The 16,139-nt window shown below is 39.2% G+C and overlaps 2 protein-coding genes across 2 annotated transcripts; both read right to left on the minus strand.

Moving 5' to 3' along the window:
• Positions 1–4,989: 4,989 nt before the first annotated feature.
• ostc (oligosaccharyltransferase complex subunit) lies at positions 4,990–7,375 on the minus strand. The gene is made up of 4 exons (XM_079671752.1): positions 7,138–7,375; positions 6,437–6,530; positions 6,133–6,330; positions 4,990–5,471 (listed from the first exon to the last, which is right to left on the minus strand). Exons 1-4 carry the CDS (start codon positions 7,274–7,276, stop codon positions 5,453–5,455), a joined length of 450 nt encoding a protein of 149 aa, XP_079527878.1. The 5' UTR covers positions 7,277–7,375; the 3' UTR covers positions 4,990–5,452.
• A 1,146-nt stretch (positions 7,376–8,521) lies between these two features.
• rpl34 (ribosomal protein L34) lies at positions 8,522–10,657 on the minus strand. Its single transcript, XM_079668223.1, has 5 exons — positions 10,570–10,657; positions 10,071–10,140; positions 9,868–9,967; positions 8,759–8,862; positions 8,522–8,647 (listed from the first exon to the last, which is right to left on the minus strand). The coding sequence occupies exons 2-5, from the start codon at positions 10,133–10,135 to the stop codon at positions 8,563–8,565; spliced, it is 354 nt and encodes a 117-aa protein (XP_079524349.1). The 5' UTR covers positions 10,136–10,140; positions 10,570–10,657; the 3' UTR covers positions 8,522–8,562.
• Positions 10,658–16,139: the final 5,482 nt, after the last annotated feature.

A 16,139-nucleotide genomic window follows, 5' to 3' on the forward strand; every position in this document is an offset into this window, starting at 1 on the left:
TAGAAGTTGGAGAAGAGAGGCCCTCAGGGTGCCCAGAGAAAAATTAATGATATACTCAGAGATGAATCATTGAGACTCAAATTGACTTGAGGCAATGTTTTCGTGAATTGCAGCTTGACTTGACAAAATAAATGATTTGAGGCTCGATTTGAACCTGGAAGTAAAAGACTTGAGGCATGATACCTTGAAAGTCAGTGTTAATTGTACGTTTTCAGTTTACATGTCTGGATATAGTACGTCTATGTTTTTTTATGAAATAAGTTCTCCAAGGCTTCGGTTGCCGCTAGTAGGTCGTTTTTGTCCATTTTTTTATATTGTCCATTATTCATTTTTTTATTGACGAGTTGATCATTTTCATGTTAAGTGACCTAAAGTTAGGACCCCATCTCTGGTAAAAGTGGTACTTTTGTATTGTTCTTTCTGGAGAAACTTAGATGTATAGATCAGTCGATTAAACTAACACAATTGTCCGAGGTGGGAGAAGTACTCGTTTATAAATATTGATGCATTAAAGTGTTATCAAAGCTGGTCAAGGTGCAGCTAGTTTGAATGACTTTGTAAACTGCAGGGTAGCTTGTGAATTTACTCCAGGTGGAACTAAAGTCTGATTTAAGTGTTGATTATACAACTATAGGGATTAAATACAAGTAGTGGAGTAAAAGTATACCATTTACCTCTGAATTGTAGCAGAGGAAAAGTACAAAGTTAGCATAAAATAGAAATACTCAAGTACAAGTATATCAAAATTGTACTTAAGTACAGTACTTGAGATAATATACTTAGTTACTTCCCACCTCTGCTAATTGTTTGTTGACAAATATGGATGACTGTTCTTTGACTTAAGATTTCTGGGCTCTCTGGAGGTGTAGAGTTGTCAGACAGGTGACCCACTCAACAAATAATGTGTACTGCAGAGGAAGTGCCTTTAAGTAACCAAGCACAAGTGTCAAGCCAAAGCCAAAAAGACCCAAAACATTTAATTGTATTTATAATTGTGTGTCTCTGAGTTTGACTTTTTGTCACTAAAGGTTTGTACTTAAATTAGAAAAGATCAAATTAAAAAAATTCAAGAGTGCAAAGCAACAATTATGCAGTAGGCTGACAGTGAACCTGAAGAAACAGAGGTCATTGAGTTGAGCAGAATGAACTGCTCCGATGTCTGGCGGTGCAACACTTAAAGACTGCATTAGTTCCTGCTTTATAATTACCTGTAAATATTGTGTTGACCTATTTTATTTGACTTCCTGATTGCATATGGCATTGTTTTACCTTGTTTTGCCATATATTGTATCTGTGTAGCATTCAATGTAAAGTATTTGGCCTTGGTAAACCACAGCGGTGAACTGCATTTCCCATGTGCACACGCTCCATTCAATTTCATGAGAAGCTCCGGGTTTTCTTTTGGTCAAACATCTGGTTTAATGAGGCTCTAGTGACCACAATATTTTCTTTACTTTTCAATTCTTAAATTAGACTTAAATGAAGCCCAGAAACAGCTTCCAGTTCCATTTAATGGAACTGGAAAAGACAGGAATAATGAAACGCATTTATGTCATAAGGAATAATGAACATAAGTTATATTATTTGATATTGTCCACAGAGCTGTAAAATAAGATGAATTGTATTTCACAATGCAGGAGGTCAACCCTCCCTCTCTGAAAGGACAGGTTTAGGAGGTGTTACAAGTCAACAGATGGTGCTTTAGCAGACTCAGCATATTGCACTGTGTGAAATGGGGTGTGCTGCATGCGCTGCGGAGCCAAATAGTAACAGCTCTGCAGAACGTGACGTAGGCAGAGGTGGAATAAAGCATCTATGCCTTACTGCAATAAAAGTACTACAAATACCATACTACAAATCATACTTTCAAAATCTTAGTATAATCTGTCGAATGTACTTAAAGTAAAAGTATTTATTGTTTGTGCAGTAAAATGCTCCCCGTCAGTGTTCAACTAATATATGTGATGTCTCCAGTGCTTGAATTGGAATAAAAAAGGTGCCAGTACTCTAAATCAGCAACAAGTATTTGGCACAAAGTCATAGTATATCCTATAATGCTGGTGGGTTTGTCTCTTTACTGTATATTTTAGAAAGGCTCACTGTACTTAAACAAAATGACTCAGGGTGCATCTGAGATTAGAGGGGGTGCAGTGGTAAAGTGCTCTTTTTATAAGTGGGGAGTGGACCTGACACCCTCTAGTCTAGGGGGGTCCGGGGGCATGCCCCCCCGGGAATTTTTTTTCTTAAATATTGAAGTTAGATGCATCAATCTGGTGCACTTTGAGAGCAAAATGAAGAGATATATGGATACCTCTCAACATCCATAATGAAACAACTGTAAACAGATTTACTTTTTCTTTATGGATATAAAAGAAAGTAAAGCTTGACTCCTACTGGCTGGTTAAATGACTCCTCGTCCCTGAGGCCACTACCAGTTTTTTTTTGCCATTTTGCTGGATTTATTTGTCAATAGCGTTGCTGCACAAAGTGATAGCCCTCTAGTTTAAATCTACTACCCAAAAAGAAACATATGGAGATGGGTTACTATTTAAAAAAAATTGCAAATCTATTTGGGAACAGTGGGGCCGGGCCTCAAATCCTATAGGGGGGTCCGGGGGCATGCTCCCCCGGTAAGATTTTTTTTTAAATGTTGGACTTAAATGCATCAATCTGGTGCATTTTGAGGGGGAAATAAAGAGACTACACCCATATGAAACAAAAATGTATACATTTAAATAATCATAAAATCATAAGTACATGGCCATAACCAATAACATACAATATCCAATATGAAAAAACATTGAAACTTGTTTATTTATTTGTTTTTGGTTCATTTATAGTTGTGAGTGTGTCTGGGCTCCTGAATCGGCCTCTCCTGTCTCCCTCCTCTCCCCCTGCTCCTCTTTGAGGCAACAGCAAAGACTAGTTTTAGCTCTCAACAAGTTTATCTTACCTTTTTTCACCTAGTTAACATTTTGTTTGTATTATTCATGCATATTTTACTAATCATTACCCCCTCAAATGGAAATATGTGTTGTGACCGAACCGTTTGAGACCCACTGAGATAACTTAAACTAAGTTAACTATCTAAAGACTCAGAGTAATTTACCTCACCAGAGCTGTAGTTATCAGCCTCTGAGTCTAACAGCAAAGGACTCTCCCTCCACCTTGTTGTTGAAAAAGCTCCTTATATCCGTTAGCACAGCTAGCTAGCACCAGATGCTAACAACAATACACGTAACCGGTGCGCGCGCTTTCTCGCTCGCTCGCGCCACACATACACCAACACACACCCTCCCGAGCTTGAATGACACACAGAGACCAATCGAGGGCATTAGTATGATCTCTATGAAAGTGGCAAGGTCGGCAGGCCACGTCATGTAGACAGCCAGTCACCCTCTGTGAGGCAGAGTCAGACCCACATTTGTGCTGCGTTGCGTTTACAATATATACGTATATTGCCGGCGGCTGAGTACCGGCACTTCTTACTGAGTACCGGCAAGGTGCCGGTACTCAGTAAAATGCCGGTACCACATGGGTAAAAATCAGAAGGGCCGGTACTGCGTACCGGTGAGTACCGGCCCAATTCAAGCACTGGATGTCTCCCGCTAAATAATACTGATGCATTAATAGGATGCATTTCACTTCTGCACATTTTTCAAACTCCTTTTACATATGTTAGGGAATAATTTGCCTAGGTATTCAACCTTTGACACAGTTCATCATGTTCTCCTCTCACTGTCTCCTTTCCCACCGCATAGGTCTACTGCCTTGGGTGTTGCGTTCTATCTCTTTTAAGGAGGAGCAGCTTGGGCGCATTGTTGTTGACAGTCTATGGCAGAGCACAAGCCGCCATGAGGTAGTTAACTGTTCAGGGACGTGGGTTCCCTGGCGCACATTCTTTTCTATGGATGAGAGCTCTAGTTAGATTCAGGGTCCATAATGTTTACTCTCACTGATGAAGAATGTTATATATTACACTCCGAACTAGTTAAAACCTCGAGCTGCAGAAGAGTTCTTCAGAATTGGTTTGGCAACCGCTGTGTCAACTCGTGACACACCACCTGTCTTATCAACTCTCCGGCCGTATCAGTGTTTGACATCAAAGCTCCAACTCTCCTCGTGTCTCTCTGAGTCCTGACTCTCCATTGCTTCAGAAGTTTCCCTTACAACATATGTTTGAACAATGTAATCTGTGGCAATGTATCATAATGTACAAGATCATATGTTTGTAGCTTTGCGGCTGTCCTGGGAGAGCCAACTACATTTAGTTTTTTTCAGAAAAACAGCCTTTTTTCAGCTTGGTGACATTTTGCATTTCCAAGCTGGTACAAGAGGCTTTTTATACATAGTTTATCAAGTTATGAACTAGGACATCTGGAGATAATTGATGGACTAGGACATCTGGAGATAATTGGTGTTCAATAGACAGAAATGGTCATCTGAATAGTAACTAAGTATAAAGTATAATTAAATGGAAATACAATACTTGAGTATCAGCAACTGCATTTCTTTTTATCCTTGCTCTGGCATTCTGTTAAACCCTTCAATCCTTTTCACTCAAGATGGATAATCATGTCAAAAGGCTCATAATGTGAGGTCTGTAGATCTATGACGCCACCTACTGGAGGACAAACAACAATGCTTGTGTGGCTCAAATCTTAAGAGGATATGCTATTTTCCTGTCTTATAAATTGACCTTTTCTCAGTGTAGCTCTTGATACGTACACATTTAAGGTTTCTATTTTAGTAAATGTACCTTACTCTTATAGCTGTTCTTTTAGGCACTAGTGTTAGAATTAATACTTATAAGATAAGATGTACTTTATATATTTATATTTTATTATAAATGTTGTATTAATTCAGTTTTGGATTTGTGTTAAGCAATCTCTTATTTAGGGCAATAGCTGGCACAAGTCTTGCCTGGCCTTCAGTAAAGTTCTATCTTTTGTTTCGTGTTTGTGATAGTGTGTAAATGACAGCCTCAAGGAGCTCGGAAAATATGTTTTATTTCACACCCTTGTACAAAAAAATGCAACTGTTACAAGTTCAAGGCTTTTTCCACTTGTTCTTTACAAAACGAAAAACTTAAATCATTCAGACTTCCCTCTAATTTCCAGAGCAGTGGCTCCATGCCAACAGTGTTCAGTAACTTTCTCCTCTCCAGTGGCAAACAGAAACGTTCCCTGGCACGTGATGATTCTTTTAGGAAGAAGTTTGAATACATGACAACATTTTTCTTAATAATGTGACTTTAACATGGAAGTACTGTCCTGCATTAGATTTTTGGTGGGGAAAAGGAGAGGAAAGAAAGTCGCTAAACAGCAATGAGACAGAGCCAGTGCAGAAAGTTCAGTGCTTTCAGTCCTTAAAGGGTGTTGATTATATCAAATGTTGCGTTGAGCCCCCGTGCATTTGATGTCTTCTGTCCATCCAAATCAAGGTCTTGTCTTTAGCCCATGAGGTATCCTCTGAAAAGACAACATATTAAATGGTTAAGACACTTTCACACAAATCAGAGTAGTAGTCTTGCAGGCTTCTTATGGCGCATTTCCACTGCAGCGGGCAGCCCAGTTTAAGCGTCCTTAATCGTCCTCAAGCGGCCAGGCTAGTTTTTGGTGGCCTTTCCATGTAGCGTAGCACCGGCTAGCGGCTTCTTTTTCCGGCATCATAAAATCGTGGTCCTATCAGGCCACGGCCAGGGCTGAACTAGTGACGTCAACACTCTCGACTGCTGATTGGTCAGAGACAATCGTCACAAGATCGCGCGCGAGATCATCCCTAGCGTCGCATATATATCTAGAAGCAAGCTTGCAGCATTTTTGTAAACGGAGGAGCTACAAAAATGGCAACGTCAAAGAAAAGCACACCTTGGTCGACCGAGGTGGTGACGACGTTCCTATATCTCATTGGGGTTTGATAAAATCCAGCGGGAGCTCGACGGGAGCCCCGCCTACACTGCGTTGCTACCCCAGGTCCTAAACTGTAATGGAAATGCCCCATGGCCTCGGACGGCCAGCGAGGCAGCCCGAGGTCTGAGCGAGGACGCTTAAACGGGGCTACCCCGCTGCAGTGGAAATGTGCCATTAGACACAGATCTTTATTTTTCATGAGACACAAGGTTAGACTTACGGCAGCTTCATGCGCATGAACACCCTGGCCATGAAGAAGCTGAGCAGAACGCTGACAAACCCGATGAAGAGCAACAGGAAGCGGTTGAGTTTGGGAATGTTTGGTGCGTTGGAGCGGTCCAGGATTATAAAGCCCAGGCCCCCCATCGTGAAGAGAAAACTGGAAGCCAGTCCTTCCATGATGTACTGGCCATTTACTCTGAAAAACAAATGTGCTTACATTAGCTATGCATTCATCAATTTGACCCTCTGGCTCCTTGCTTTGGCTGCAGCTTGTTGAGATGCTCAAAAGGTTTTTGACGTACCTGTATGCCAAGAAAGCCACTGGCCTCTGGTGTCCATGCTCATCAGTCATTGAACCCACACTCGGTGGCTCTACAATAACATCGTAGATGATGCCTATAATGTGGGAGCGAGCGGAAAATCAATCAGAACAATAAATAACTGAACATTATTAAATCTAGGTGTTAAAACTCAAACTGGTAATGTTAAAGCACAGAAATTAATACATTTTGGGATATAAATACATGGGTGGAAATGTAAAGGTAAAATATGACTTTGCCATGAATAAATACCTTTAAAATAAGAACATCAAAAAGTTTACAAATAAATGAGAAAATGAATAATAAAATAAATAGGGGAATTAATACAAAAGTCAATGATGACGAGGTAAACAAACAAACCAATTGACTGAATGTCTAAATTGTTGTACATTTAATGGCATTGCTATTTACTTTGTCATTTATGTCGGCAAATGCTGTAATATGATTTCCACTATTGGCCTATTGCAGGATAATAACATCCCTCTGTTAGCTTAGCTGCCAAGTTAGCCTCTCATCCACTATGTTAACTGCGTTGACGCTAAAAGGCTCATTTACACAAGCAACCAGGGCCTAATATGTCTGTCATTATTTATATCGAACATGAATGAGTTTTAATTGTTCAGTAATACTGAAACAATGCAGATTTAAAGCTAGCATTAGATTAGCTTAGCAGATCAATTTACCTCCAGTGATGAGAAAGTAGGACACGATAACGGCCGCGTACACTGTCATTGCAGACGGCATGTGCAGCCACGACGGTTTCTTCAGTTTAACATTTGGGCACTCCAGCACAGAAAACGGCATACTGTATAAACTCTCCATTTTAGAGAAGAAACTGTTAACTAAAACTATCACTGCTGCTGGCCGAGGTCCGTTCGCTCTGCATAGACACTATGTTGACGTGTCCCGGAAGTACTTTTTTTTCTTCCAACACATCATTACTACAGAGCGTTTAGATACAAAATATTTTATTTGGCGATTTAGTGGGAAATGCAGAAATGTTTTCATAACAATTATAATAACCTTGTGTTAAATTGCTTAACTTATTTAATTTTGACCCACACAACAAAGGTTCTGCGTGACGCTGACGCACATTTAAAGAGACAGTAACGTTAATTTAATGTTCGGATATGTTGTACTACTCAAACATAACGATTAAATATGCGTGTCCATCCGTATTGTTTATTAGTTGGCTGTTCAATAATTTTATGTAGAATTTATTATAATTGTTGTGATCAATTCAAAAGTGGGACGTTAGATTAATTAAGTGCCCTCAGGTGATTTGTGATCACCTTAGGTATTTTTCTAGTCTTTGATGAATTCCCCCCCCAATTGTTTTTTTAGGAATGTAGTTCCTGTTTTCCACAACCCAGCTGACTCAAATTGTTTTCGAACTTCATCCCCAAATTAGTATAGGGCTGTTGAATAATCCAGTCTATTGCATTGGAAATTCTTATGTCATCCTTCCCAAAAAATATATAACTGCTAATATGGTTAAGAGTGTCCTTTAAAATTAGTCATTCATATATTTCCAAAACCATGTAGAAATGTGAACAAACACCATGTGCTACTGCGAAGAACACGTAAACAAATTGGCAACCCCTTCAAATCATTGCCTATATTAAAACAAAAATACTTGTTTTTTGGTAAACTGAATATATATATATATATATATATATATATATATATATATAGTTTATCCCTCTTGCCACAAGTAACATTTCTTTACTCAGGAGCACCTATCCCAAAATCAGAGATTTGTCTTTCTTTCCAAAAGCCCACTTTATATTTAATTCCTTTGCACCTTTATAGGCTATATTGTAACAAGTGCATTAAGTAAAGTAGGCATTGTTGACTATTTTGTCACCAGTCATAGAAACAACCCTCTATAAAACTGTCAAAACATATTGTTTTTGGCTGAATGTGAAACCTATTGTAAAATGTCTCCAAATTATAGGTTTAGCATGGGTTCAACATATCTGTAATGAACCCCAATGTATGAAATACCAAGCTTTAACTTTTCAATTAAGTAGACCAAGACATTGCAAATCACAGAAGAAAGTTGCATTTGTTTGTCATTTTTTATTGTAGCAGTACAAATACACATTTTACTTAGATTTCTGGCTCTGTGCCTGTGCCTTGAGCACCTTGACAACAATCTTCTGCTCCTCAATCAGGAAAGCACGCTTGATCCTGAGAAGAGTAAAAAAAAAAAAAAGACAAAAAATTAGACATTTCTAAATGTTTTTAATTAAGAAATACCTTGACTTTTCTAAGCAAACACTAGCATTATTCTTCTCTTACCTGTCACGCACACACTTGGCGCACATGGAGCCTCCGTAGGCCCTGCTGACGTGCTTCTTGGTCTTGGACAGCCTCATCAGAACCTGAGGTCTAACAGCCCGGACCTAAAACAGAGAGAACCACAATGAGACCAAAGGACGAGGGTATGAATTATCTACAAACATGTCCACAACTTCATTCAAAATGTAGACTTGAAAACTACCAATTCTGATTTAAAAATCCTAGATTAACCCCAGTGCTTTACTAATTAAGAAAAACATGATGCTTGTGTTGTGTTTTTTTGCTTAAAGGTGTTGAATATTACACAACTTCAGATTTGGGGATGGACCTTAATTTCCTATCCTTCACAACAAGAAAAAAAACACCAAAAAAAACTGTATTCAAGCAGAAAAATATATCTAACTGAGGTAAGAGAGCCATCTCACATCAGGTCTCCACCAATTTTAAGTGTTAGTTTGTGAGACCCCTCTTAATGCCATTAATAATGTTTTTAGGGGTTCAAGTGCATTATATGTATAAACGTGCTTTGCTGTATTTATAAAAATCCTCCATCACACTTAGAAAATGAACAATCAGTTTTCATTAGACAACAATTGTTCAACTGGACCTCTAAGTGCCACATCTGAATATATACAATTTCTACATTGTTTGCCGGTAATGCTGCGACACCTGCCGTTGTAGAACCACTTTTTAAGTCACAAAAAAGCAGTTCACTTGATTCAAAGCCGATTGTTTTCTAACTTTTTAACATGACAGATGCATTACTCCTGAATTTAGCTTTTAGGATGCAACTAAAGACAAGAGAAGCATTGGGCAAAAAATCTTATTTGGCAGCTTGTATATGTAATGCAGTTTAGGTGTCAAAAGTGGTTGCCATACACTTACATGGACACACCACATTAACATCTGTACTTAGCATGTTTACCAAATAGCAACCAATTGTGACCAATCACAATACACTTCCCCACCCATCATAAGACATTGAGCTGCAATTGAGTATCAGACCAGTCCAATGAGGGCCATGCAGACCACATATGCTCTTCAAAATCAGGAGATTTGGCGCCCACAGCCAGCAAATATGCTTCAAAAAATACACTGAGTTCACTTACTCCACGCAGTCTTCCTGGGCAGATGCCGCATGCCGACTTGGGGGCTTTGCCGACCTTCTTGGTGTACAGGTACACGATACGGTTTCCGGGCGTCCGGGACCTGCAAACAGCATGGGAGCAGTGATAAATAAAGTGCAGCTAGCTGATAGCATGCAAGCCATAACTGAAGATGCAAACAGTGTTGTGCTGGAAAGGTCACTTACAGTCTGGTTTTGTTGGAGGCGGTGTTGTAGGACAACCTACGACGGTAAGTCAGGCGCTGCACCATGTTGACTAAAAACAGAAACAAATTGTATTTGTTTAGAAAAGCACAATGCTAACTCTCCTAGTCGTACTAAAACTGTTCAATAAGTTTGTGACACCGGTTTTCGTAGACTTAAGACTAGATAACAGTGTAATATACTTATTTAGTCTATTTTAGTGGTTAATTTAATCCGGTATGCAAACAAATGTTCAGGGCAGCTATTAGCCACAGCGAGCCCACATTCACTCTACATATAGCGGCCTCAGAGACCAAGTAACGGCATCATCAAAAATATCTCACAGAAACCACTTTTTCATATAATCGTCACATTATTAGATCCAAAGACTTGTTCTCATTATTATATTGACCACAAATCAACCACATTTGCTTTTTAAACGTAGGATTAAAGTAGATTATAAAATAAAAATGTTCCAGAGAAAAGCAGGGGGACGCCATACCTGCTGTCGCCGATACCGGAAGAGGAAGGAGCGAGGCGAGGACTTCCAGTTTAAAGTTCCTCCATACAGCTATTTCAAGTCTGCTGCATGTCATACTGCCCCCTGCTGGTGGCTAGTCTGTACTACACCAGCAAGCTACGCTAAGTATGACACTTTATAGATTTTGTTATAACACACCTGTTAAATATGAACAACTGGAACTCTGAATTACATTAGCAAGTAGCTCATTTATTTGTTAAACGTAATATTCCCTTTGTTACAGCCCCCTCTTTATTATATACAACACATTGAATATGTTTTTAATAGAAACAGTATAATATTTAAAAATGTAATCAAATACAATTAAAGTCAATATAGTTTAAATAACATACACTTTACATTTGAAGTTAGTTATCTATTACTTGTTTACAATTGAGCAAATTAAAAAAAACTTTAAACTCTGAATTTCAAAATATGCAACATTTATTATAAAACCATTTATAAGTGGGAGGAGTTTTCAAACGTTTGGAAAGAGAACTGTTAAATTATCGAAAAATTACGCCATCCACTCCAAAGTCACTCTTGTAAAAAATGTTTTAATACAATACATTCTAATACATTTTTCCGTGAATGTGGTCCCAGCAGGATAAGCACATGTGTCACCAATATGTTAATGAAGGCCACCTTCCATTACTGGCCTGCATGGCTCACAGGCACACCTAACTGGAACCTAATTAAGGTGACCAGTTGCACCTGGGTTCAAGTTTATTCTTCCAAAATCTCACTGGGGATTTCCCACAACCAAGGAACAATGTAAGAGACCGCAAACCAAAAGTGGTGCATTTTATTTTCACTGTAAATTCAATGCATGAAATGTCCAGTAGGTGGCAGAAGTGGTATGCTAGGTGAAGTATACTAGGTGCTAGGTCTTAATTATTCATCCATGGGTGAAGACAGCTAAGAGTGGAAACGGTAAATCGGTCCCTCAAACTTTACACATAACCACGTTTTTTTTAACAAACACATTTATGTATAAACCCATGCTAATTATTTGGTCTTTTATTCAATTATTATAGGAGCCCACTATGAATTATGAGTTATATAAAGAAAAGGGAGATTTTCTTTAACTAAACGGCGCCGCAGCTGCCCTAAGTAATAATAGATTATTCTTTGATGGTCAAAGGTTAGCAAAAGCATCAGATAGAGAAATAAAATATATTACGTTTTTGGTTCATCAAAGATTAAAACCCATTACTTTCTGTGTTAAACGTTATACTCTTCAAAAAAAAATTACATTTACAAAAAACAAACTAAAAAAAAACTCAACTAATTACGTGTCAGAATTGTTACAAATATAACTGATTTGTTTTTAAACTGTCCAATTGATTAGCCCTTTCATGAAGTCCTCTTTAAAATGTGTTTAACATTTTGCAAAGCAAGAACTGGATGCCGTGCACACTTGCAACCAATATCCAGGTATAAAAATCTGCGGCACACCGTCTCTCTAAAAAAAGGTTAAAAAGAAGGAAGGAACTGCTCCCAGACAGTCAAAGTGGTGCTGTGTCACAAACAGACATTTGCAAAGCTCAGCCAACAGATGGTGAGCGTGCCATTTTTTTTATGAAGCATTTGGCAAAGGTGAAGTTTAGTGACAACGCATGGCTCCGTGCAGAATGTTGGCACGTTTCAGATCAACTGTCTGCTTTTAAGCTCAAGATAGAACTCCATATGGATCTGGTGACAAGTTCATCATAGTGCTCTGTGTTTGTAGATTAATCAGTACACCTGGGACTGTACTACTAAATAATACTCTAATGCTTACAATAGCCTATGTTATGCGTCTTGGGGAAAGTAAGGAGATATAATAAAATGTGTTATGGAAGATAAACCCCTGCACCCTACCTTCATACAAAGACTAAATAGTTGTTTAACCTCTTTTTTTCTCTCTTTATGGCCAGTTAATCTTTTTAATAGTCATTTGTGACTCATTGTGGTACATTTTGAGTGTCATTTTGCATCTCTTTTGTAGTTGTTGTGATGGTTGTTGTTTTTCCCATGATCATTGAGTCCGTTCTTAGTCTCTTTTAGGTTCTGTGCCGCTGTTTCGATCCTTGTTTTGTTTTTTGTGCACGCTTTTTGAGGCTCTTCCTGGTTGCTATGTGTCTCTTTGAGTGACATTTTGCAGGTTGAGTCCATGGAGGCCCCTCCCTCTTTGGGCCCCTGGGCTTGTGCCATATTAGCATGTTTAATAATCCATCCATTAGTGTACTATATGAGAGAGGCACAGTTACCAAGTGTGTTATTTGGCATTTGGTAGAAACGTCTCCTATGTACACATGAATGACAAAATGTTTTTTTGTGATTATGTTACAAGCATCAACACAAACAATCCCGTACAACTATTATTATTTGTAATTTAAAAACTCTTTATTGCTGATAAGGAAGCTTGTTCTATTAAGGGACTGATTTGATGAAGTCCAGATGTGACGCCACCTGGGATCGTCCCGTTCTTCACCAGAATCAAGATCTTTTACTAATGGTGCCAAGGAGATTTGGGCTGACTCCAGGACACACAGACAGCCAAATAATTAATAACAACTGCAGGCAGTGGCTCTTAATCCTGTCAGATGTAACTATTCTTAAATAGGTCCCGATGGAATGTTTAACTTAGATTTGATATACATTTATGATAGTTGGATCAATTTACTGTGATGCTCACCCACATTTGAAGGAGTACCCTGACCCCGAAGGCCACCCCCATTTTACTGGGTCTACTGGAACCATATCACCTTAAGTGCACTTGATTACGCAAGCCTCTCGACCCCCCCCCCCCCCAACATCTCCTTGGGCCTTCTGTGTAATCTGCTGAGATTTAAACCTGCTGCTCCTGTTTAATAAATCCACTGCGATTAAAATAGGATTACAGCTCTGCTTTCGCCTTCCTAATGACATCAGAGCATGACACATTTTGCAACTTTTTTTCCGTTTTTTTTGCCCGAGCCCACTACTTGTCGTAACCAGACAGGCACCGATGATTTGGAATCCCCACCCCCCCTAAAAAAAACGAAAAAAAACTCATCCGTCAGCCCATCTGTGTGGCTGTTGAAATTCGGATTAACCTTATAATGCAGCACACATCCTGTATCAATCCTTGACATCAGACTTTTAAATGACATGTGAAAAAACCGTAGTATTCAGAGTCAGGTTGTTGATTGCTGAAAATGTGAAACCCTTCATTAAATCGCAGATACCAAAGCAAATGTGACCCATTGCTTTTGGACACATTTCATGGATGTAAACTAAATATTTAACACCGTCACAAGGCGACCCTGCACATGCTGTCCGTAGTGATGTGGAATTTGGGTCGGAGGGGGCAGATCAATACCAATCTTTTGTCCTGATTGTCCTGATTGTCCTTCAGGGGCATTCTCCTGCAGTGGTTAAACGCTGTAAGGTCAAACATGGATTGGATTTTTTACGATAGCTAAACTCATGACCCCAGCTAAGAAATCTACTTAAGATAATATATTCTACTTAATACACAATGAAGTTTAACAGTTAAATCTAAAACGCTCTTGTCGAGAGAATGATTCTGTAGTTCCTGTAAAAGTCTCAGTGTGTACTGGTGATTTAAAAAAAGCACGCAAACAATTTGTTTTTCTATCATTCCGATTTAAGCGTTGTGGCAAACCTTTGATACTCAAATATATCCTGGCAAAAACACACATTTACCTTCTCTCTACAACAGATTAAAGTAATCCGTCCGGAGAGTACTTTACCTGTAAGTAAGAGACGATACATATTCATGTTTTTGTTATTTACATTTTTTTGTGACATTTTGGATTAATATACTTTCAGCATATTACAGTTTCAGGGAAAAAGTCTGAAATGTTGCTTGCAGGAAACCCCTTCTTCACTTTGAGACCTGAAGTGCAGTTAACATTTTATAATTTAAGTTTTTAACTGTGATATAGCAGTGCTGCATTTGTTTGGCTGTCAGTCAATCCACAACTTTGGTCCAGACTGGACGCATAGCCGTGAAATTGTGTACAGTGAATGAATCCAAACGTATTTGGTGCATATTTGGGTATAGAGGGGCTGCTTGGACTTCCCTTTATGTCAATACTGACCACCAGTGAAAGTCGGGTCTCACTTTCACTCTGCAATCAGCTCCAGCACTCAGTGATCAGACCTGCCTGTGGATTATCAATTTGGTAATCTCTTTAGAGCTACTGATGAATATTCCCATCCTCCCCTCATTTTCTGCTAAGAATGGTCTCTTCCACTTTGAACAATTTTACTTTTGTGATACCACTCAGACCATTTGTCTACTGGAATACAATCACTGTTTTAAGAGCCTCGTTAATTCACCCAATGGTGGCTGTTTCCATTTTGTTTTGCTGACCGCTTTTTCCTAAGGGGCAGGTGGTCTGTCTGTCCAAGCCTCTTTGTACAGACTTGTGCTGCTGGTGGTGGTGGGGGTTGCTAATATGAGGCTTTCAACATCTAATCCGGAACAAGTCTCTTAGAAAAGGCTTATCTTGGGACCCTCCAATTTCACTGCTTTATTCATGACCAAACTGCCCTTTATTTATTAACACAAATTACATTTAAAGCCTTGCTTCAGTCAATTGTCCATTCCTCTTTACCGGAAAAACGTGCTTGGTTATCATCATCCCCACTGCCCCTGCCCCATTGCTGACAAATCCATACAACTATGTGGGACACAAAGGCTCGGATTTAGCTGCCAGGCCAAAGCGAGGGTGGGCTGGGTGGGGGGGCAGGGCCAGCATGGACATTTCTGTTGTTTTTGTCACAGTACAGATTTCGGACAAATCAAAACAACTGCCACCATCCAAAACCCTTTCCTTTCCCCCCCAACCCCCACACCCCAACTCACATGACCTGTAACCAGTCATCACTTTTATGCTGGAAAAGCAGCCAGATCAGGAGTGGGGTGGCGCGACGGTTCCCACAGCCCCCCTGTGCGCACATTGTTGAAAAAGAGCTGACCGGGTCCTGGACAGGAAAAAATATTTACTTCTGAACAGCTGGGGTCACAGGCTCTTATGATGATGATGATGATGATGATGATGATGATGATGATGATTATGATGATGATGATGAGTACTGAGATGCATGCTTTGTGAAGGTATCGTTTAACATAAATTAGCTTTGTGACACTTGTCTGGGGCCAGGTGTATCCACAAGGTCAACACATCTAAAAGATTAACCCTAACTCAGACTTGTGCAAATGTTTCAGTTTATTTTAAGAGGAAACAGCTTCTTTGCCATATTGTTGTTTCCCTAAACTGTCAAATGTATGAAGATATTAGCTATATTATCCAGCTAAGTAGCTCTCCTTGTGATTAGTATATTCAATATCATCTCATCCAGCTAAGGAATGGCCCCTAAAATGAATAATTAACCAACTCACCTTGTGCTACCTTGTATTATTGTTGTGCTAACTTTTTATTTCTTCAAGGACACAAGGAAACATGGTGAGTCTTTACACAAATAATGTTTTTGGGGATGCATTATTTCTCAAATTCAAGTTTGTTCAGTGACAAAACCCCTGCCTAACTGACCAG

The sequence above is a fragment of the Notothenia rossii genome (genome assembly GCF_949606895.1).
Source record: "Notothenia rossii genome assembly, chromosome: 3".
NCBI classification, from domain to species: Eukaryota; Metazoa; Chordata; class Actinopteri; order Perciformes; family Nototheniidae; genus Notothenia; species Notothenia rossii.